This window comes from Pelecanus crispus, chromosome 9, assembly GCF_030463565.1.
Source record: "Pelecanus crispus isolate bPelCri1 chromosome 9, bPelCri1.pri, whole genome shotgun sequence".
In the NCBI taxonomy this organism is placed as follows: Eukaryota; Metazoa; Chordata; class Aves; order Pelecaniformes; family Pelecanidae; genus Pelecanus; species Pelecanus crispus.
In genome coordinates this window covers 626,488-650,336 of record NC_134651.1, presented here as the reverse complement: position 1 = coordinate 650,336, position 23,849 = coordinate 626,488, and the positions used below count along the sequence as shown (strand labels likewise).

At 51.1% G+C, this 23,849-nt stretch overlaps 2 protein-coding genes across 3 annotated transcripts in view; one reads left to right on the top strand and one right to left on the bottom strand.

The window, feature by feature from the left end:
• Nucleotides 1–6,027, bottom strand: part of MED12L (mediator complex subunit 12L) — a 157,309-nt gene extending 151,282 nt beyond the window's left edge. For both annotated transcript variants that reach the window (XM_075715976.1, XM_075715977.1), the window contains exon 1: nucleotides 5,929–6,027. In XM_075715976.1, coding sequence (XP_075572091.1) covers nucleotides 5,929–6,027 — 99 coding nt within the window. The remainder of the gene's footprint in view (nucleotides 1–5,928) is intronic.
• Nucleotides 6,028–14,290: 8,263 nt separating this feature from the next.
• Nucleotides 14,291–23,327, top strand: CLRN1 (clarin 1). The gene is made up of 3 exons (XM_075717019.1): nucleotides 14,291–14,543; nucleotides 21,824–22,003; nucleotides 23,062–23,327. The coding sequence occupies exons 1-3, from the start codon at nucleotides 14,291–14,293 to the stop codon at nucleotides 23,325–23,327; spliced, it is 699 nt and encodes a 232-aa protein (XP_075573134.1).
• Nucleotides 23,328–23,849: the final 522 nt, after the last annotated feature.

Sequence of the window (23,849 nt, the reverse complement as noted above, 5' to 3'; positions counted from 1 at the left end):
TTCAGAAATTTTAAACACGGAACACAGCACAGTTGCATAACCAAACACCAACTAGAAATGGAAAGACGTGTCATCCGTGAACACAATGCACAGAGATACCTTTACAAACAAATTAACAGTAAAATGGATGTTCACTGGAGCTCTCGCTACGTCTCACGCCAGCTCCATTACAGCTCAGGGTCATCTCCTAAGAGCACAGCTGTCTGCTAGCAGAGGGGAAAGCCTCCCGCACAGAGAGGCAGGAACAGCAGCACAGCTAAGCTGTACAACGCTGACCGTACCGGGGTAAGCCCGCGTTCACTGGGCTCGCGGTGCGAGCCCTCTCCTAATGGCAGGCACAGGAGCTCCGCGCGCTGCTGTCGCTAAGCCAGGCGCTCTGCGCCGCAACAGCTGGATCCACCGGGCTCCTGCGGGGACGTCAGGCTTCCCTGCAAAATGTCAAGCAGGGCCCCAAGCGAGCCCAATCAAGGCTTAAAACCCTTTTTTGCAATTTTAAATAGCCAAATGAACATTCAGGCCCAAACTGCATTAATTTCCTTCAGAAAGAATTTTAATTGTATTCTGTGGGATATTTAAGACCCACCGATATATCTGCAGCACTCCATTTGTGAGCACAACACGTACAGCTGGATATCGTTACAGAAAGCAAGCCCGACATTCACAGGAGCTGAGCGTCCTTAGCTCTGCGAGAAGCCAGACCCCAACTTAAGTCTGTGTGCAGTACTTCATCGCAGCTGCGGCTCCTGCAAAGCGTGTTCAGAGGCCACCTATAGCACTCACCCAGCCGGCTGCAGTCAGGGCGCTCAAATCTAGACCAAGAACGAACGAACCGACTGTTAGGATCAAGCATTGAGGCGTTGTGGGGTGTTCTGGACTGTATAATTCCATATTAACTTGCCTTTAATGAATAGGAATGAGCTCTCTCAACTTAAGCATTCTCTTGCTCCCTGATTACTGCAGTTACACTGGCTTCCTGCAGCACCAAGCCAGTAAGAGAAAAGCAGAAAGCTAATGATGTATAAAGGTTTTGAAAAAATAGGAAGTGGCCAGTTTATTCTGACATCTAAGCTGAGCAGACAGATAATGTACAGAGCTATACTGGCACTATTTGACAGTCAAAACCAAGGAATTTTTGAAAGGCATTCTTTTTCTCCCTAACCTCAAAAACTTCCTTTAGAAGAGAAATTCAAAAGCAGCTCATATTAAACTCATGAAAGCAACAAAACGGATCTTTTTAACCAGTCATTACTTTCATCAGTTATCCTCTGACATTACCAGTCATCCTCTCACACGCTCCACCTTTTGCTTCACGTTTCTTTATTACAACAGGGCACCTACTGTCAGCAGCTTGGAGAAACCACAGCATTAGCTTGGAGACCCAAACCCTCTGCAGAAAGGTCTGGGATTCCAACTTGTGGCGTCGCTGCTGCAGCATAAACCTTCCACTCACGCCCAGCGTCCGCTACATCGGGCTTGGTTTGAACAACAAGATAAAAAAATAACTCCCCAAAAGAGACAGTTTAAAATGGTGCGCCAGATACAGATTACTAAACAAGCTGTATTTCATGATGAAGAGAGGAATAACAATATTTAAAGGAGCATTATCCACTCCAAATCAACAGCTCAGAAGTCACAAACAAGGATTAGCCGTACCCAACAGCCAACCACAGGCAGAAGCAACTTTTGCCAGAGACTAGGAAGATGGCATGCTGGCCATGTTATAAACAGATACTGAGAGCAAGAAGGAAGATCGGTCTCTTATAATACCGAAGGGCCCAGAAAGACAGGTCTATTCCCAACTGGCGTAGGAGGGACAATACTGGAGAGGCCTCTCTGACAGAGATTTCAGCTGCTGTACCCATCCTACCAGTGAGGAGGTGGCCTGGGCTACTGGTGATTGTAGACGTTGGAGAATTGAGCCTTGGAAGAGTCAAACCCTGTGCACTATGTGTGAAGAAGGCAATGAAACTCCTTCTGTCTGAAGGCTATTTCTCAGCAGAAAATTATGTCAGTTGTGCTTTTCTGTGCTTTGAAGCTGAATTCAACCAAAGTTAGAAGCACCACTCATGAGTAAAATCATCAGGATCTGGCCCTGATGATACGGTACATTCAGCGGTTATATCTTTGGCTTGTAATAAACACAATTTGCATTATGTTTTATCTATCTTAGGGAAATTGTAACAATTTAGAGCACAGGAAGTGTTAGGAAAAAAGTTGATTCTAACACCTGCCTTCAGAAGCTCCTGCCAGGGCGGGATTTCCAACCCTACCTTTTGCTCCACAATCAGCGGCAGGGACTGCCGATTATACAGAGAAAATATGTGCAAAGCACTGTCCAATGTTCAAAGAAAACACATTACAGAAAGACAAGGAAAGCTCATTCCCCCTAATCTGTCTCCTTTAGAGCAGTACCAGGTGTTAAAAGCAGCCCCAGCAGGTAACTGCATTCAGGCAGAAGCTGTGTGCAATGAATTCGAAGACTTCCCCTCCACCACCCCCTTATTTCTGCAGAGAGCGTTCTGCACACAGGGCACACGCCACTGCTCAGGGGCTAAGCGTTACCCCAAGCTTTTCAAGAAGGGACCTTGCAAAGGACGCAGACTTCCACCCGGCGCTCGGGTGAAGGGGCTCGGGAGCTGGCTCTGGAGCATGAGAGCCCAGGGTCCCTGGGGGGCTAGCTCCTAGCAGAGAGGGAATCTAGAAGAGCACAGGGCGGCAGTCGGCAACACCACCACCACCACCACCACCAGACAGCCCATTCCCACCACTACTAGAACCTGTAACTCCGCATTTGTCTACTGTTTTCAAATGACAGACAGACTTCACCAACCCAAAGGCTGGAACGACACAGGACTGTATCCTGTAAACACCCCATGCAACACGCGCTAACACCGCCCGTACACATGCAGAATGAAGACTTTCCCCAAGCCACACTTCAATCAATTACGTTGTGGCAAATAACCATGAGCCTGTTATAGTTATTTTCTACTTACTAATGCACCCATGTAACACATATTTTAAATATTAACCATCTGGGCACTTGCCACTTCCATTCTTATTGTAACCGGCTGTGTATTTATAAATGTGCCTGCAAGAATCAATCCACCACCTGACTAAAAATATGCAACAGTCCAGAGCTAAAAATTCGTCTCCGTACATTGTCATAGCTGGGTTCAGATGCAGTTCTGCAAGCCTGGTCACGATCACACATAAAAAAATACACGCTAGAGAAATATTTCTAGTTACCGTAATCATCAAGTTTGTAAGTATGATGAGTAGCGACAAAAGCATGAAGAGACAGAAAGATGCTAAGGTCAAAAAATTGAGATATGTCTCGAAGGATTGGTAACGGGCTTGAATACGCATCTTTTACTCTGTGTTGTCCAAGCTCCTCTCAACCAGCACTGACCAACAGTCGCTCTCTGATGAGCACTCTCCAGCCTACGAGAACCAGATGACAATGCTCATAAGCAACTAACAAATTACCCTTAATTAGCCTCCTTTCTGGACATCTCAGCAGACAACAGACCAGGAGGAGAGCAAAGCACGAAGAGCGTTGCAGGGCTGCCCTGCTGCACTTGCTCCATTTAACTGGAGCTCAACCTCATCATCAACCTGATGACTTGTACAAGCACCGGGACAGAAGACGGCCAGGAACGCAGTAAGAACAGGACATCCCAGACAACCACGCAAGAGGCAGGGGTATCCGGCACACACAGCTTCGTGTATGAGTCACAACTCATCACGCGAGGCAAATCTCAGAGAGACCCGTTGACATTGCTGGGAGACATCCCGTTTACAAAACCCTACCAGAGGCTTCTTCCACCCACCTACGGAGGGCCGGCAGCCCAGAAGCAAGACTGGGAAGCCGGGCCAGGGGGAGCCTACAACCAACCCCACGGCTTTGCTGGACGCGCCAGCCGTGTCCCAGCACCCGCCCGAAGTACGCGCTCGCCCCCAGCACCGACCGACAGCAGGTCTCTGTGGGTTTGGTTGTGGTACCTGGGAGCAGGACAGCCACAGCCTGACGCAAGAGTACAAGCTACAGCCCCACTCACCTCCGCCCTGTGTTTTCAGCTACATTTCCCAACCTCCAAAACCCTCCAGTCCTTTCATTCCTCCCACCACGGGTCCCTGCTGTCAGGTCAGCAACACAGGTGGGCAGCTCAGCAGGCCCACGCTCGCCCCAGCCCATGGCACCTCCCACCCTCCGGGCAGCCCGTGCCCCTCACAGGCCGGGGGTGCCCCTCACAGCAGGTGCCTGTACCCCTCAGGGGCTGGGGGTGCCCCTCATGCAGGTGCCCGTACCCCTCAGGGGCTGGCGGTGCCCCTCATGACAGGTTCCTGTACCCCTTGGGGCTGGGGGTGCCCCTCATAGGCCCCTGCCCCTCACAGCAGGTGCCCGTACCCCTCAGGGGCCAGGGTGCCCCCCATGCAGGTGCCCGTACCCCTCAGGGGCCAGGGTGCCCCCCATGCAGGTGCCCGTACCCCTCAGGGACCCATGCCCCTCAGGGGCTGGCAGTGCCCCTCATGACAGGTTCCTGTATCCCTTGGGGCTGGGGGTGCCCCTCATAGGCCCCTGCCCCTCACAGCAGGTGCCCGCACCCCTCAGGGGCCGGGGGTGCCCTTCACAGCAGGTGCCCGCACCCCTCAGGGGCCGGGGTACCCTTCATGCAGGTGCCTGTACCCCTCACAGGCTGGGGGTGCCCTTCACAGCAGGTGCCTGTACCCCTCACAGGCCGGGATACCCCTCATGCAGGTACCGGTACCCCTCAGGGGCTGGCAGTGCCCCTTACAGCAGGTGCCTGTACCCCTCAGGAGCTGGCAGTGCCCCTTACAGCAGGTGCCTGTACCCCTCAGGGGCTGGGGGTGCCCCCCCATGCAGGTGCCTGTACCCCTCACAGGCTGGGATACGCCTCATGCAGGTGCCTGTACCCCTCAGGGGCCGGGGTGCCCCCCCATGCAGGTGCCTGTACCCCTCAGGGGCTGGGGGTGCCCTTCACAGCAGGTGCCCGTACCCCTCACAGGCTGGGGTACCCCTCATGCAGATACCCGCACCCCTCAGGGGCCGGGGTGCCCCCACGCAGGTGCCTGTGCCCCTCGGGGCTGGGGGTGCCCTCACAGGCCCCTGCCCCTCACAGCAGGTGCCTGTACCCCTCAGGGGCCAGGGTACCCCTCATGCAGGTGCCTGTACCCCTCAGGGGCTGGGGGTGCCCTTCACAGCAGGTGCCCGTACCCCTCACAGGCTGGGGTACCCCTCATGCAGGTGCCTGTACCCCTCAGGGGCCAGGGTGCCCCCCCATGCAGGTGCCCGTACCCCTCAGGGGCTGGCAGTGCCCCTCATGACAGGTTCCTGTACCCCTTGGGGCTGGGGGTGCCCCTCACAGACCCCTGCCCCTCACAGCAGGTGCCCGCACCCCTCAGGGGCTGGGGTGCCCCCATGCAGGTGCCCGTACCCCTCAGGGACTGGCAGTGCCCCTCACGGCAGGTGCCTGTACCCCTCGGGGCCGGGGGTGCCCCCCATGCAGGTGCCTGTACCCCTCGGGGCCGGGGGTGCCCCCCATGCAGGTGCCTGTACCCCTCGGGGCCGGGGGTGCCCTCACAGGCCCCTGCCCCCCCTCACAGGCCCCTGCCCCTCACGGCCGGCAGCCCGCCCGGCCCCGCTGCCCCGCCGGCCTCTCCGCCGCCCCGCAGGGCGAGCCCGGCTGCCGGCCGGGCCGCGGGGCCGAGGTGGCGCTGAGCGGGACCGCCGCCCGCGCCTCGCCGCAGAAAATGCAAGTCAGCGGGCGGCTCCGCGGCCGCCCGGCGCCGCTCAAAAGTTTCGGCGGAGGCGGCGGGCCGGGAGGCGAGGGCGGAGGGCGGCGGCCGGCCGCGGGCGGGGGGCGGGCGCGGGGCCGGGCCCCGGCGCGGCGGGGCGGACGCTCTCACCTCCTTCTGCCGCGGGTCCTGCGGGTAGACGTCGGGCGGCCCCAGGCGCGGCCGCTTGAGCGGTCGGTGCTCATAGCTGAGGAGCCCGAAGGCGGCCATGATCGCTCATGTTCGCCGGCGCGGCGGGCGGGCGCTGGAGCGGGCTCCGAGCGCCAGGGAGCAGCACTCGGCGGCCCGGCCCCCGCTCACCCCCGCCGCGCCGGGGGCGGGCTGCGCGGTCTGGAGGGGCCGGGGGGCGGCGCGGCGCGGCCCGCCCCGCCCCCTCCCGCCGCAGGTGCGGCCGGGGCCGCCCCGATCGCCCCCCGCCCCCCCCCCCGCCGCCGGCACGGCCGGGGCCGCCCCGCGCTGCAGCCATGGCGGGGCCGAGCGGCCGCCGACCCCCGAGCTGCCGCGGGGGGACGGCGCGGAGGGGCCGGGCCGGGCCGGGCGGGGGCAGCGGGGCCGGGCGGGGGCAGCGGGGCCCGGCGGGCTCCTCCAGCCGCAGGGGCGCGGCACCCGCGCCTTCCCCCCGTCCTCTCCTCCCGTCTTCTAGTCGTTCATTCCAGCGGACAAATAATGCACCCGGGGGAATGACAGCCCGCTGCCGAGCAGGCAGCTCCGCCCGTGCTGCGGCGGCCAGAGGCCGGCACCCAGCCCAGCCGCCGCTCCCGGCCCCGCTCCCGCACGGCCCGGCCCCGCCGGCCCCGCTCCCGGGCACGGGCACCCCCTCGCCTTCCCAGGAGCAGTTTCGGGGCCCGGGCAGAAGCTGCCCCGCGCAGCCAGCAGCTGGGAGAGAGGGGGCCGCGCAGCCTCCCCCCGTTTTCCAGCCGCCCTCTCCCGAGGCGCAGCCCCGCACCCTGCTCCAGTTGCCCAAAGGCCAAGCAGAGCGGCCAGCCCCGGCTGCCCAAAGGCCAAGCAGAGGGGCAGAGGGCACCCGTTCCCTCTTGCTCCGCTGCCTGGGGCCTGTGGGAGACCCTGCTCCCACTCCCGGAGGCACCACCGATTACGGAGAGGCACTGCGCTGCTCCGGCAGCAATGACCATGTGCCCTCCGGGCTGCAGCCTTGGGTGGCCCTGGGGCAAGTGGCTCAGTCCATCTCCTTTCGGCTGCCAGTCCTGGCACCGGGCGACCGAGGCACGCTGCTCCACCATTCCCAAAGGATGCTCCCAGGGGCCAGTCTGTACCACCCAAGCGGATCCACTGATCCCAGTGGATCAGCCAAGGGGGGCAGGAACCGCGATGTCAAGAGGAACAGTTTCCAATTAATAAATCTTCACAACAAGAGTAATACAACATTAAAGCTTTAGGGCTCCCCCCTCTTCCAGCGTGCAGGTGGATGTCCTGTTCTCACCTACCTTCCTGCAACGGGGCTGCAGCCTCGACGACAGCCCGCAGTTAGCGCCCTGCTATGCAGAACACGATCCCCTCTCTCAGCATTAGGTGCCATCTCCTCAGGCATGCGTTCCTGCATTAGCATTACAGTAAGCAAGCATGAAAACTTTTTTTTCCCCCCTTTCTACCCATTATTTGTGCCAGATCCTCTTCTTGTGCTACATCTCCAGGACAGTACAAACACGAGGTACTTTGGAAATACAAGATTAGACGGACAGTTGCAAGTAAGTCTAAATAAAATCAACAGCAGCACTCTACAAATGTGCTTGTTTGAGTTTAGTATGGACAAGAACAGGAAATACACATTTCTTTTGTCTCTAAGCAATTCTTTAGTCAAACCACAGACAACAAAAACCAAGGCTGAACTAGGCAGTAGCAATAAAGCAGGACAGTAATATCTCATAGTTGTTGATACATCTTTTATTTAAATCTTTGTCCCTTTTGGTTACTGAATTACTTTCCACGCACCCAGCTGTGTTGCTCACCAAAGGCAAGGACCAACAAGTCTGAAATCTTCAAACTTTAAAATCTAGCTCCAAGATGCCTTTCTGGACAGGTTTATCAGACTTCATGTGTGATCCAAGGGCATGCTCCAACGACCAGCAGTGTTTGTCAGCTCTTTTCCTTCACTCCACCAGTGAATAAAAATGTTTCAGAGCTTTTCACAAGTTACACCGGCACACTAGATCAGTGTTGCAACCCCTGGCTTTGGGAAGATTAATATCATGCATATTTTAAGATAGTTTCCTTACATTTTCTTCCCGAGACACTGTCAAACACATCTTGATGTACTTAAGCACACAGATCCCGGTCTTTTGATGTTTTTTGTCACACAGAATGGTCTGACAATCTCATAATGGTACTGGCTGGTTTGTGTTGATTTGCCTGCATTTCACAGCACCTCTGTAGTACAAGCGTCCCAGCAGAGATGGTCCCAAAAAGTCCATAGATCGGGATTACAGATCTGTCCACAGATTTGCACTACCCACTGCTCCAGTCCTCAGTTCAGTCACTGATGTTTGGGAAGTCCAGATCCAAATCCAGTTTTTTTAAAACCCTCAAACCTGCAAACATTCTGATCTGGAGTTTTAGTTTGTTTTTCTCCAGGAACACTGCCAGGGGAGCCACGTTTGGTTGAGCTGTCCCTGTTCAGAGGGTAACAAGTATTTCACATCACCTTTACTCAAGTGAATAGTGCCTTAAGCTGCCACCACTTTAGTACAGGAATTCAAGGCATAAGCTCTGAATAAGGAAGAATGGCAAATACCAGTTCATAGTATGGCTTTTTGTACCATTGCCGTGGTTCAGCCCCGGCCAGCAGCTCAGCACCACGCAGCCATCGCTCACTGCCCCTGCCCCGCTGGGATGGGGGAGAGAATCGGAGGAGTGAGAGTGAGAAACACTCCTGGGCTGAGATAAGAACAGTTTAATAATTGAAATAAAGTAAAATAGTAATGATGATAGTAACAGTATAATAATGATAATATACAAAGCAAGTGCTGCCCAATGCAGTTGCTCACCACCCGCCGACCGATGCCCAGCCAGTTCCCAGCAGCGATCGCTGCTCCCCGGCCAACCCCCCCAGTTTCTATACTGCCCATGACGCCGTATGGTATGGAATGGCCCTTGGGGCAGTTGGGATCAGCTCTCCTGGCTGTGCCCCCTCCCAGCTTCTTGTGCCCCTGGCAGAGCATGGGAAGCTGCAAAGTCCTTGCCTGGCATAAGCAGTACTCAGCAACAACTAAACCATCAGCGTGTTATCAGCATTATTCTCATACTAGAATCCAAACCACAGCACTGTGCCTGCTACCAGGAAGAAAATTAACTCTATCCCAGCTGAAACCAGGACAACCATCATGACTAAATTCTTGTCATTTGCTGCGACTTTGCTGATACTAGTTAAAAATAAAGGGTAACTTCCAAAAATATTGTGTTAATTATTGGTTATATGCTTTCTTCAAGGAGACATCTCGGTTTTAACATTTGCAGGTCTATTCAGTTCTCCTGGTAGCGAGGGACAAATGGCACCGCTTGTCCGGACTGCGGCTGACTCCAGCCAACATGCAAACCTCCCACAGGCATTTCCGCTAAAACGCACATCGCTATGGGTCCTCATCACTCCTGGTGTTTTCATCCTGAACATGTCTACAACCAAGGACGGCCTTTCTGGTAAATGGATACCAACTCTACAGCAGTTGTGACACGGTGGAAAAGAGCAGAACGCCATCAGCATCAGTTCTACACGTCATGAGTCGTTACATGACTGTGGGTATACAGAAGTTTCCATCCATAAGAGTTATAAAATCCAAATCTCTTACAAAACTTGGTGGCAGTTTTGGAGGTCCTAAAATCTTTTTCTACTCTGTCCTTATCATAGGATAAATTTAATTGATAAAATTAAAAATGAAGTGCCCATTTGACTGCAATGATTGCCAAAGATCAAGTTAGCGCAGGACACTTCAATCTCTGTAAGAAGTGGAATGCTATTACTGCTTTCCAGGTTCATGTATACAAGCCACTGTTCTTCATCTATCTATACCTCACATTGCACATTTACCCTTAAGTATCATAAACAGGGGTTTAGGCACCTGTGGGAGGCAAAAAAAAAGAAAAGGAGGTGGTTCTTTTCCACTCCTCACTTAATAGGCATTTGCTCACATCAAAAAGATCCAGTTCAGTGCATTTTTCACAGCAGTTGTTCACCTCATACACTGTTGACCTGCGCTGGTTGCTAAATGCAGAGTCGGTGAGCCGGAATGGTCCATGGTGCTGCTCACCGGGGAACAACTGAGGGAAGAGCCGAACACCTGCAGCTGCGACGGACATCGCGTGGGTGGCAGCATTTTATCCATCGGCACTAGTACTCACACAACATCGTGTTATACTTACAGTGAAAAGTGAAATTAATTAGTTAATCATCATACAACACTCCAATGACTTGGGTTACAAAGTATTATAGTCTATTTCTCTAAATTTAGGGGGTTTTAAAAAACTTAGCGGCTGAGAGAAAATGAGAGGAGAAAGTGCATCAATGACTATTTAAAATCAGCCCTTTTCAGGAACAGCTGCACAGGAGCAGATAACACCATGTCAAACAGGGAGGAAGAGTATGGAGCCCTCCACAAGGCAATGGCATGGGTGGAAAAGCCTCCCGAGACTGTCATTATGCCACTGTACAAGGACAGCATAAGAGACAAGACCCTTGTATAGCTCGGTATCCAAACAGTCAAGATTGTCTGATAATATAGCCTTGCCCTGATTTTTTTTTTTTTAAATAAGCTAAACAACGACACCAGTCTTTCCTTTATCTTTTTCATTGCATGCAGGCCTGAAGGGAGAAATGGGTATTTAGGGGGACAGGACCAAAAACATTCCATCAACAATCCAGTCACAGAAAAGCTGGGAGCAAAGAGCAGGATGAAGAGGGAGCAGCAACCGGCCAGGGTTCGGGAAGCGGTCCCAGGGCGCAGCATTGCTCCGCAGGGACGCGGGACGAAGGAGCTGACACCTGACGCAGGGCAGGAGGAGCGGCGTGCCTCCTCGCCAGCGGCGCAGCCCCAAGCAGCCGGCGTGCGGGAGAGGGGCTACGGCAGCGACGGGGACGCCCGGGGCCCCCAGAGCCTGTCTGAGCCGGGGCGGAGAAGGGCAGTCATTTCCAACATTGCAGGGAAAACCAGTGACAGATTTAGTAACATCTTGGACATACGGGAGGGGAGAAAGGGCTTGAGCAAGCCGAGTGAGCTGAAGAGGAAGGCTCCTCTGCAGTGAGCAGGATGGGACTGACGGCCCGCGATGCCGCGTGATGCGCTGCTCACGGAAGGAGCATCCCAACGCTCAGGCCAGGAACTAAGTATCATCCCAGTCACAGCGGCAATTTTACAATATTCCTTGGCTACTTCTATTTGGTTTTTAAGCTTGTCCTTGAACAGCGACTTGCCTAGGTCTTGCTTCTAGTGTGATATTGTCAGAAAGTGGGGAATCCGGTGCTTTGAGGGAAGAAACAAGTGTTTGTTTCCCCTTTTTATCTTGTGATTTGGTGCATCTTCTTTGCGCTTGTCATATATTCAAAGCAGTATTTGTTGTGGCAGAGCACACAGCATTTGCAATAAAATATTTTCTGTGATTATCAGATACCTCAGCTTCACTTTTTCGGTTAATTATCCATTAGTAAATAACCCAACAATTATCCGTTCAGTAAATAACCCATTATTTGTTTCACATGCTTTAGAAGAGGGAAGATGTTACAAAAACCTGTCAAAAGTCCATTGAAGGAGACCTTTTCTAAAACTGCCGGTCTTTAACATCAGAGAGCACGAGCTTTTTTTTTTTTTGCATATACTTGTTGATAAACACAGTACCCCAGGTAGCACAAATATTATTTTAACTGCCCAGAAAGCACCATTGTGTTACTGTGCAAACACAAACAAACAGACCCTGTCAGGTGCCTCCTTAGTGTTCCCTGCAGAATTCTCAGCTGGAGTTAGAAGGGGAATGCACCATCCGCCAAGGCACATGTTAACTGAATCGTTTTCAAACGAATGCAGTCAGGATCCAGAGCTGATAACGAATGTTCCAAGAAGAATTTATTCCAGGGCAGATTCCGGGACAATTCTTCACTCCAATTTCTAGCTCGCCTGGGCACAGCGTTATCTCCAGCCCAGTCTCCTCCCCGCTGTCGTCACGCTGCCAGCCGCTGCCCAGCCCAGTGCAAGGGGCACAGCCCCCTCCGTGCCGGCTGCTCCCGCATCCCCACCTCCGCTTTCCTGAGGGATTCCAAAACATCATTCAGAACACACTCCATAATATATTTTTTTTTTTATCGTTTAGGTTGGAAAAGACCTTTAAGATCATCCAGTCCAACCATTAACCTACACTACCAAGTCCACACTAAACCAATCAAGGGTAGACCAGACTGAACCATGTCCCCAAGTGCCACCTTTGCCCGTTTTTTGAACCCCTCCAGGGATGGAGACTCCCCCACCTCTCTGGGCAGCGTGTTCCAATGCTTGACCACCCTTTCCATAAAGAAATTTCTCCCAATGTCCAATCTAAACCTCCCCTGGTGCAGCTTGAGCCCATCTCCTCTCGTCCTGTCGCTGTTCCTTGGGAGCAGAGCCCGACCCCCCTCCCTGCCCCCTCCTGCCAGGAGCTGCAGAGCGATCAGGTCTCCCCTCAGCCTCCTCTTCTCCAGGCTGAACACCCCCAGCTCCCTCAGCCGCTCCCCACCAGCCCTGTGCTCCAGACCCTGCCCCAGCTCCGCTGCCCTTCCCTGGACACGCTCCAGCACCCCAATGTCCTTCTTGTGCTGAGGGGAACAAAACTGGACACAGCATTTCCATAGCAAACTATCGCTCCATATGAAAAGACTATCAGAAAGCTAACTCTTGAAAAAAGTAGTCACCAAAACAGATATGCAATGAAATTTTTTTCCCCCCACATCAACAACAGGACATAGTCACTTCTATATGCATACATTCGAGTCTGTTGCCTTCACTGCTGTTGTGCAGGTGATAATCATACAAAAATATTACAGTCCCTCTTCAGGGAACTATAAATGCATTCTGCCGAAATGAAGTATTCAAAACCATCTTTAAAAACAAGCATTTTCCCAAACCTGTATGGATCCAGCACTGTGCGCAGTGTGAGCTGGGTGGTAAGGGAGCCGGGTGATGCAGCAGTGTGCCATCTTTCGGTCACATACGATGATGACAGCACAAACCACAGCTTTATTTAAGCATTAGCTTAAAAAAAAGAAAAAATAAATCATTTGTCTGTACACAGCCTTGCTTCATTTTAATTCCAAGGTTGTCTTAAAACCTACGTAGTTAAACCAGACTCAGTCTTTCAGCCTAACTGCTTTGACACTCAAACTCCCCGAGGAGAATTCCTGCAATGGGTATGCAGCCAGTTAACAAACCGCTTTAAGGTGATCTGGTTAGGAAAAAACCCAAACCCTGTGTTTGCTGAAGCCACCGGCAGTCAGCCGATCGATGCAGACGGCCGTGCCTCTGGTCCCAGCCGCGGCCCTGGCCAGCCACGCTCCAGGGATGGGTTATTGCGTGCCTGTGACTTGGGCTCTCGTGACGAGCACGGCAGGTCCCCGGCAGCAGCGGGAGCCCAGCGGTGCCTCCCCTGCACCAGCCGCAGGGAGCCGGCGGGCCGCGAGCCTCGGGGCAGAGCGGGTCTTCCATGAAGAAAAGAGAAAAATGTATTGTGTACATTTGAAACCCAAACCAAAATGTTTGTCTGAGCATCCTGCGCACTGCAGCCAAAACTATACAATATATAACAGGCAGGGAACACTTTGACAGGGAAAAACAGTGCCCAAATGCAACCAAATATTGCAGAGGGCACCTCCTGGCTTAGCAGGGGTACTGTGCATTACCCATGCCATCGCACTAGGAACAACAACGAAAAGAAAAACACCCCCCGAAAAAAGAACAGAGCAGCTCAGCATTGCTAGCTTTAGAGGAAAGCCTGGAAAAATAAAAGCCTGTGAAAACTTCCTTTTTGGAGAGCAGATAATCAGATGCAGCAGCCAAGCCTGCCTCTGAAATCCCCGGCTCGCCCAATCAGGCAGGAGGCTGGGAAGAGCGGAGTGCTCATCAAATTGCAGAGAGGCTCCTTCTGTCATCTTAAACCCTTGTTATCAAGTGACAGAGGCTGCACTGAAACACTACAGACCCCTCTATTTTCCAGCTCACTTAAACACGAGTGTGCGAGCTGGAGCTGGACAGAAGGGGATGGGGAAGAGAAACCTTTGCAGCATCTCTCAGGAAACGCGTGCCTCGTGGAGGTTCGCTGCTGAAGCTCTGTAAGGAGAGGGCTCCCGCCGCGAGCGGGGCTGGGGGGTGCCCGTGGCTCCGGCGAGCGGGGCTGGGGGTGCCCGTGGCTCCGGCGAGCGGGGCTGGGCTGTTTGCCATGCTGACGAAGACCTCGTCGCTGCCTTGCTGAAAGCCGCATCAGCCCTCGGAGGGCTTCGCGCGCCACCATGCCAGCCCAGCAGAAGAAAATTATCTTTTGCATAGCTGGGGTGCTGAGCTTCGCTTGCGCGCTGGGGACGGCGGCAGCCATCGGCACGCAGCTGTGGGTTAAGGGGACGATACTCTGCAAGACCGGAGCCCTGCTCGTCAACGCCAGCGGCCAGGAGCTGCAGAAGTTTATTGGCGAAATCCAGTACGGGCTTTTCTACGGCGAGCGTGTGAGACAGTGCGGGCTCGGGGGGAGACCCTTCCAGTTTTCATGTGAGTAACAATGGCATTTGAATTATTTAACACGGCGCTGCTGACGGCGAGGGGAGCCGGGAGGTAGCTGCCCCGGTGTCCCCTTGCCCACACGCAGAGCCTAACAAGCACGAAATGTTCTAAAGCAAATGCTGCTGTTACGGTGTTCTGATCTTCAGGTTCGAATAACTCATTTTCTGATACTGGTAAAGCCACGCTAACCGCTTCAACAATCTATATTTCAGTTACACAGCTATCTACATTTCAAAAGATTTATACTATTACTTTTAAAAAAAAGAGTATTTTTGGTTTTCAATTAATCTCCATCATCCTCCTCTGTGTGTCAATGTTGCATCCTCCGTGCCATCAGGAAAGAATGAGCTAAACTAGCAGAAGCCTCAAGAAGGAGCTGGGGCATAGGTATGTTTGGCTGCTGTTGAGAAACAAAGCAGCCAAAACCTGAGCGCTCCGCTGCATTAACTGGAAGAACGGCTGGTTGAGGCTAGCTGACGTTCAGTCAGTTGATCTGCAAGTTGAACTCGGTATCCGACACGAAGAATTTTATCAAAGACTGTTAGCAACGGTTTTGCTTTACATGTAAAATTCATAACCTATTTATCTTCAAGGATAAGAAGATCAATGAAATGATCAAGTGAACACACAGTTTGTCTATGGCAGCACATTAAGCAGATAATAACAAACAGCCATTTGTTATACGTACGATATGCCGCCTGAAGTTATTACAAAACACGGTTTGGAAGCATTGTGCTAAAACAGCACTGGTAAATTGCTTACGTGAGTCATTTAAGGCAAGGTAAGGTTACCAGATTAGCTATCAGAAATTATTTACTAGGTAATATTTTTCTAAAGTAGTAGACCAAATTAATATAATATTAAGTTTTGCCGTCTCTAAATTCCATCCCTAATCCACTGACACAGCTGAAGCTCTCTCCATTGCTTTGCCGTCGCAGTGTGCAGATGTTCCACCCCGCCGGTTATGGGCTGGGGTGAATTTTCAGAGGGGTCTACTAAATCCCGAGGAATTAGTTTTCAGCTGTAGCCGAAACTGTTACGGACCACAGCCGAGAAAGCCGGCAGTGATGCGCAGCTCCGGCACTGGTCGGGTTCCTCACAGCGACGGAGCTGCGAGGCACAGCTGCCCGCTGCAGGGCGCGGGCACGATGCAGCCGCAGCCCCAGGCCGGGGCCGTCGCGCGCAGGCAGCCCCGCGCCGCGCACCCCGATTCCCGCACAGCCCAGCCCGGGGACGGAGCCCGGCTGAGCAGCCCCCGGAGCTGCCCGGGCAGGGAGAGCAGCAGCAGAGAGAATAGGTGGCGGATTTGGTGCAAGGGAAGTTACGGGAAGGCCGCCCACAGCGACCGCAGCACACGGCAAGAAGCGGGGCATCCACGTCTTAGTCCGAGGACTAAACCCGGCCGCAACAGCCGGCCCCGTGCCCAGGAGGCCACAGTCAAGACAGGCCGGTGGCTTCTGCTTCCGACCACTTTCTCTCCACATATTTGTTACTAAGATGCTTTTAAACCATTTCACTGACCTGCCTTGCATTCGGGCTCCCTTTGTACATTTCGTCTTGTTATGGATGAAATATTTTAATATACTGCTAGCCTGATCGTAGCAATAGCTTCAAAAGAATTTTAATTTTGTGGGCGGTGTGAATCAATGTTACAGTTACAGGGGAGAATACAAATGCGCAGCTTGTTTGTGATGATTTAATAATATCAATCATCACGTATTTTTAAACATCTCAGTGCTACACACAGGTTAGCTCTGGATCGTGCAAGTACTGCAGAGCATTTTCAACCAAAAGCACTCCAGGGTTACAGAGTTCTCTCTCACTGTGGCCATACACTTTCCATCCACGCTCAGAAATCTCATGTAACCAAGCTGAACCAAGCTTTCCTATCCAAAAGCTTACCAAACTTGCATGCGTAGGTATAATTTCAACAGAGCACATAAACACAAATGTAACCAAAGAACCAAAATAATACAATGTGAAGTTTTTAATTAGTCACAGCTAAGCAACCCACTTCAGAATGCTAAAAACACCCACAAAACCTGAGTGTTCATGCAGAGTTGCGGAATCCTCCTGCACAGGACAATATTAAAAATTAATGTCTTTAATATGAGTGCCTAATGTACATATTCAAAAGAACTCCCAGGCTTTCAGGAATTGCATCAAGAAGAAAACACTGAAAAAGGAATTCACTCAGCATCAGCAAGTATCACTGTTCCCATTTTCAGACAGAGAAAATAAGGTTTGAAGCATGTGCCTTAATGCCTGTTCCCAGGATCTGAAGCCAAGGCTGGGTTTAATCCTGTGCCCGAGACTCCTCAGGTCAGCGGTGAAGCTGCTGGCCTGCCCCGAGGGAGCAGCATCCTTCCCCGGAGAGCAGCCTTGCTCCCAGCGTGCCAGCCCCTCGGGCATCGGTCCCAGCCGATCATCCCATCCCATCATCGTCACCTGCAGCGGCAGAGCTGAAGCACGGGGCTCAGACACAGCCCCACAGCCTTGACCGAGCTGCAGCTGAACCCAGGCTTGCTTGTTAGAGCATTCCGCCACCTTTTCTGCTCCTTCCATGCAAGCCAAGCATTAATAGCGAAATATTGCAATAGGTCTGACGCACGATGTACAAGCCTGCCTTGTCAATCTCGTTCTCCTGCACTGGCATCCTTCGCATAGCACTGAGAGGGTAACGCCACGAGGTGATCTTTGGCACAGCGTGTACCCGAAACGCAGCCCAGTTACAGCCTAAGTGATTTCACGAGCCCCGCTGCACCGATCATGGCACTGCGCAGGGCAAGCCTCGCCTCAGCCTTCACTGACGGCTGAGGCTGCAAGCACTGCTGTCCCCCTCACAAATTGTTCTCAGATCATCTTTTATTTAGATTAAAAAGCAAACACAACACTTACTTTAATAGGATTTATATTTAGAAGCAATGGTTGGGTGGCTTAGCAAAATATGCCTCTACTGGAAGCGTTCCCTCCAGAGACCACCTGATGAAGGAGGCTGGCTCACCTTCTCCCGGGCTGCAGCAGACCCGTCCCATCCGAGTCGTGGATCCTGGGAGCAGCCCGGAAAGCGGGATAACTGTACACAACATACACACCCCGAGTTTAATGCACTGAAGTGCACTTCAGCATGTCTGAGAAAATGCATTGAAAACAGGCTAAATGATTTAGTTCTATGTTTGTTCGCATTAAGTGCTCCCCTCTGACCAGTATATCTCTTTTAATTGTACAATGAATTTGCTCTGCCAGCAAACCCAGTTCAGCTGGGGAAAGCCTTCTGCTTCATTTGCTCTTGCTGATTCTCATCAGCTTCTGGGTCAGCAGTTCATTTTCTAAAGGTCACTGGCATGCATACCTAACACAATTTCATTCATTACAATGAAGGAATGTTTTTCTTTCAAGGCAACATAGCTGCTGGAATTAATTTTTCCCCGATATGTCACATATAAAATGTTAATGACATACACAATTGTAAATGCAGGTGCCAAGGGAAAGATTCAATACAATGCAGTAATGTGTTTTCTTAAACTAAACAATACAAAATTGTATTATTAAATACACAGTTTTGCGTGTTCTCCCAAAACATCAGGTAGCATTGCAAGAACTAATGCTATTCCTTGTAGAAATTCTGCACTGCTAGGGTCTCTTCAGCCTTTTCGTTGGCTAGCCCCAAGTACAACAGTAAAATTGTACCTCATACCACACTAGAGTACAACGGCTTCTTATACCAGTAAATAGAGGAAATATGTAATATAAAGGCCAATAAACACAAGGTCTAGTTTCTAAAACGTGCTTTGTGTTTCACTAGCATGATAAGGAATTTAAGCACCAGTGGCCAAACCGAACAATAAGTAGCCATCAGCAGAAGTCATCTTTTACACAGGCAAATTCTTCCTTTAGGTAAATAGGCAAATTTAGCAAACGGGTAGCTTTGCTGTGTGCGGCGCTCGCACACGCGGAGGCAGCAAGCAGTCGTGTTCCTGGCCCAAACCTGGCAGCCCGGAGCTCCCTGCGCTCCGGAGCCAGGCCGGCGCGGATGCCCCAGGCAAGGGGGGCCAGCAGAGCCGAGCCCCGGGCCAGCGCCGTCCCCCGGGACGGGCGGCTCCTCCGTCACCCGAGGAAGGCGCGAGCGCTCGTGCGGCATCGCAGACGCTGGGCGCAGGGCTCCGCGTGCCCCCTCCGGCGCCTGGGGAGGGTCCCTGGGGTGCCCCTCTCTGCTCCCAGCCAGCCATCAGCAACGCCAGAGGATCTTTAGCACACCTTCAAGAACAGTCAGCAGACATTTGCTTCATTAATTCCCCTTTCATTTAGCCAGGGAGATAATCTGACTTGACACCATGTTACCCGCTTCTCTGTTTACTGCGTGGCAAGCTGCAGAACTGTTTGCTGGGAAACATTTTACAAGGTAGAGTAATTTATGTGAGGCTTTTTTACTCTCTGCACATTACAGCTGCAGCGAGGCAGCACCAAGGCGTTATTACCCCCGCTTTAATCGTGCCCCTGTGGATCGGGAGCAGTTAAGTGTATTTGATGATTCCTTCTAAAATACCCATTGTTGCCAAGCAAACATGAATGATTAAAAATTATTCTCTCGTACTGAGCCTGATTGACTATCCCCTCGTGCCCTAGCTAAGCAGGATCACAATTTGAAATAGTAGCTAAAAAGCTGCATAAAAATATTTAAAATAAAGTATTCCTAAGATTTTGCACACGTAGTCACCCCAGCTTTCACATGGCTGGGACTCAGCACAGCCTTCAGTCCATCAGGCAGCAATAATGAAGTGCAAAGCTGCACACGCCGTTGGGGTACCGCTTCCCACCGTTGCGGTCCCGACCTGCTCCATGGGCTCTCGTGGGGCAGCGACCGGGGCAAATGATACAGGGGCAAATGCAGCCGCGCTGCGGTTTTCAGCTTTTGGAAACTTAAAACTCCAAAGCACGCACGGTGAATGCAGCGCATCCGCCATAACACACACAGTACTCGCACCTACCAAGTAACAAACTCCAAAGCACGCACAGTGAATGCAGCGCATCCGCCATAACACACACAGTACTCGCACCTACCAAGTAACAAACTCCAAAGCACGCACGGTGAATGCAGCGCATCCGCCATAACACACACAGTACTCGCACCTACCAAGTAACAAACTCCAAAGCACGCACGGTGAATGCAGCGCATCCGCCATAACACACACAGTACTCGCACGTACCAAGTAACAAACTCCAAAGCACGCACAGTGAATGCAGCACATCCGCCATAACACACACAGTACTCGCACCTACCAAGTAACAAACTCCAAAGCACGCACGGTGAATGCAGCGCATCCGCCATAACACACACAGTACTCGCACCTACCAAGTAACAAACTCCAAAGCACGCACGGTGAATGCAGTGCATCCGCCATAACACACACAGTACTCGCACCTACCAAGTAACAAACAGCCTTCTTGCTCTCAACTCCATGGAGCAAAGCTCTGCTGCAAACAACCGGCATTTCCCCACTGGCACGGGGCAGCACCAGCCTTCGCAGCCGCACGCTCAGCTTATTTGTTCCGTCTTTTTTCAGCTTGGTACCCCACTTCTTTATTTTAAGATTTCTCCATTTCTTCTCATTGATTTATCATCTTCCCTTTTTGACCTTGGGCTTCCAGACACAAAACATTCTGTAAGTGTTTTACTTGGGAAAATACAGGGAGAAAATTTTGGTCATATAAAATTCCCTCATTCTTTCAAAATTTCATTCAGAGAGTTTGTTGCAAATAACTCTTTCATGTAACCTTTATGAATTTCTCCCTCTTTATACCATATTTCATTTTACAATAAGAGATTAATGTATGCACAGAAATATATCCCTTTTCTATTTTAAGGATTTTTATCAAAATACCAATTGTTTTCTATTTTCTAAAAATAGAAAAGTGCCAAAGGATAGGAGGTAAGAGACCTCCAATCCTTTCAGGTGTCTACATGTCTCTGGCAATAACTGCGGGTGGATTTTCGCAGGGAGCCTCTATACTGTAAACAGCTTCACATGTTATCTTCCCCAGATATCGCATGTTCTGGGAGCCAGCAGCACGGAGTACACAACATTTTTTAACCCACCGGTATGTCAGCACCGCAGCTTCACTAATGATTTCCTGCTTCTTCATGATTAACGTGGACCTTTACACTTACACATTTATTGCTTAAGGTTTTCAGGAAAAAACCCCACACTTTTGGCCAAAATTATTTGGGTATAAACTTAGCAAAACAGCACTGCATATTTTGTATTAATCAAAGTGGTGGAATCACTGCTCTGAAATAGAACAGAAATCAGCCTCCCAGCCAGGAGCTGGGCTTTGCTTCCCAGGCAGGTGCAGCGGTCAAACCCTAAACACTTGTGCGCGTCGGACACATCAGACATGAATAAGCGGCACACACTACTCCAGACCAGGCGCGCACGCCCCAGGCTAACAGAGCCTTCCCCATCACCCGCCCGCTGGCTCACAAAGGGAGTTTGATACCCACTGTGCCAGAATCCGACCCACGCGCTGCTTCAGATACCGATTGCATCTCATTTCTGCGCAGAGGTGGGGGCTAGGTGGTAATTCCACAAAGCTAGCGCCCCGAACGAGACCTTCTGTGCCTTATGCATACACAAGACTTAGAGTTAGTAATTATCCTTTTTACAATGATTGGTTAGTAATTACCATGCTATCTGCTATTGGTCAACTATATTCTAATTAGCCTCGCTTGCTATGTAAATTAGCACACATGCTTCTTATGGGTGTGGGGAGGCAAATCCCTTTGGTCGTAAATTGAGTCGGTGGTCGCAATCCCCCCTGCCAGAATTACCTTTTCCCCAGTTACTGTTTGTCGGCAATTGTCCAGTTTGTCTGGCGCCTGCCGGGGTAGGATGTTCCCTTTTATCAGTTTCTCAGTTCTCCTTCAAGGTCTAGCTGCTCCGGGATGTCTTTGGTTAAAGGATACTGAATGTTTGTCCTTCTGATTAGGGACGATTAAGTGTCCTTTGCTCGTCAGCTTACAAAAACATCTTGGCCTGATACGACGTTAGCTCCTCACCAGTCTGCCCTTCCTAGTGTCACAAAATGCTTTTGCCTCCAATCATCCATGAAAACCTGTTTCTAGCTAATAACTTCATTTTCATCTTCGGTCGCATTTGGAAGAGCACGGTGTAAAACAGTTATCACAAACCAGCAAGAAATCCCTGGCCCGACTTCTAAACCAACTTTGCCTAATGCCTATAATAATGTTTTGTTCATTTTGTTTTCAGTTTTTCCAGATTTGCTCAAAGTTATCCCTGCAAGTATCCATGTCAGCGTCATTCTCTTCTGTGCAGTACTGATCATCTTTGCTCTGGTGGGAGCAGGCTTCTTCATGTTCAATGCTTTCGGCAGCCCTTACGAGACTCTGCACGGCCCCGTTGGGTTGTACCTCTGGAGCTTCATCGCGTGTAAGTACCACTCCACCCTCAGCCTAGCGGGCTAACGCCTGCCCATGGTTGCTACTTAGGAGGACCAATTTATTGGCATAGGAGACCGTATTAGGGACTGTGGCTGCATGGACTCTAAACTGGCAAAATAAAGCTAGGCAGAAAGGCGGATGACTTTGCTGTATCAAAACACGGGGTTTCCAAATTGGAGTTAAGAGATCAGATGCCAAAATTCTCCATGAGGGTGAGCGGTGGCATGGGTACGGGTGCAGGCAGCCCCAGTGCCCTCAGCCCTTCTCCATAAGCTGGCAGAAAAAGGGGATGGTGCCCACGAGCCCCGGGGACCTAGAGCTGGGGTCACATCACAGACACACAGCACGCGGTCAGCACCGGGAATCGCCCCAGAGCAGGGAAAGGGGGAGAAAAAAAGCAAACAAACAAGTCAGTGATGCAACTGTTTGTATTTACCAAGGTGGGAGGTTTCCAGGTGTGTAAGCAAGATCACCACTTACACCAGCAAGACTTTCTCAAGGAAGGAGGGGACTGAGAAGCAGAGGGAGACGCGGACAGCAACGCGCTGTAACGGTGGTCTCTGAAAAAACACTGCCAACAGGGCTAACAGACCACCCCCCTCTCCCTGCCACTTACAGGGAAGGTAAAGCCCATTCTCTGTGTCACCAGCTTGGCTGACCAGATGTCGCGTTACTTGACAAGATATTACATATTAAAATCATAATTTGATAAAGGATTAAGTACGTATTTATCTTTAAACGTGCAGACAGTTCAGTTACGTTCAACGGGACAATGAGCAGCTTAAAGCTGAAGAAGAGCACATATACTTTGCTGGATCCGGGCACTAGAGCAGCCGTGCTACCTATTATGGGTCTTAAGCCAAATTCAATTAAAAAAAGCTTACCGTTTTCAATAGCTGTTGGCTTGCATTCTAAAAATAATCCCTGTTAAAGCTAGTTTATGGTGGCCATAATAACATTATCAATATGGCATTTGGTTGTGATGTAAATCACATGGCCTTGCTGCAGGCATTGCTGAGACGATGAGCATCTCTCCCTCTGTCTCAGGTTCCTGCGGTTGCCTCATCATGATTCTCTTCTCTTCAGAAGTGAAAATCCACCACCTCTCCGAGAAAATTGCTAATTTCAAAGAGGGAAGTTTTACATTCAAGACTCACAGTGAACAGTTTACAAATTCATTCTGGATTGTCCTGGTTTGCTCCCTGGTGCACTTCCTAAATGCCTTGTTGATACGATTTGCTGGATTTGAATTTCCCTTTTCAAAATCAAAAGATTCAGGGACAACCACTGGAGCAGTTGACCTGATGTATTAGATTCACACAGTCTAAGAACATTTAAAGCAGAGGTTCATCACTACTACATTCAACAATCACCAGATGTACTAACTTGTAAATGATTAGCTCTAAAGAAGTTAAAAAAGTGAAGGTTTCAAATAAACACCAACATGGCATATGCAATAAACAAAAGACGACATGCTATTTGGTAACGTCTAGATCAAAATACCCTCTCTTTCGTGGGGTAAAACCTTGTGAAGACATTTGCTTTTTTCCCAGTAAGTTATTTGAAAAGTAGCTGGTATGAAGAAAACTAGGAACATCAGTAGCATTGAATTGGGTCTGGCAAGTAAAATAAAAGCGTTGCAATAGAGGCACACACTATCACCAGCAGCAGTTTTACGCTTTAGCCCTTGCGAAGGCGAGGATGCAGCTGTTACATCAGGGCAGCGGAGAACAAGGACACCCAGCAAATCTGCAAGCATCGAACAAGAGAAAAGCAAACGTATGGGCTTTGCTCGTAACGCACATCAGGCCCCGCCTCGGAAGCACGATGCTGAG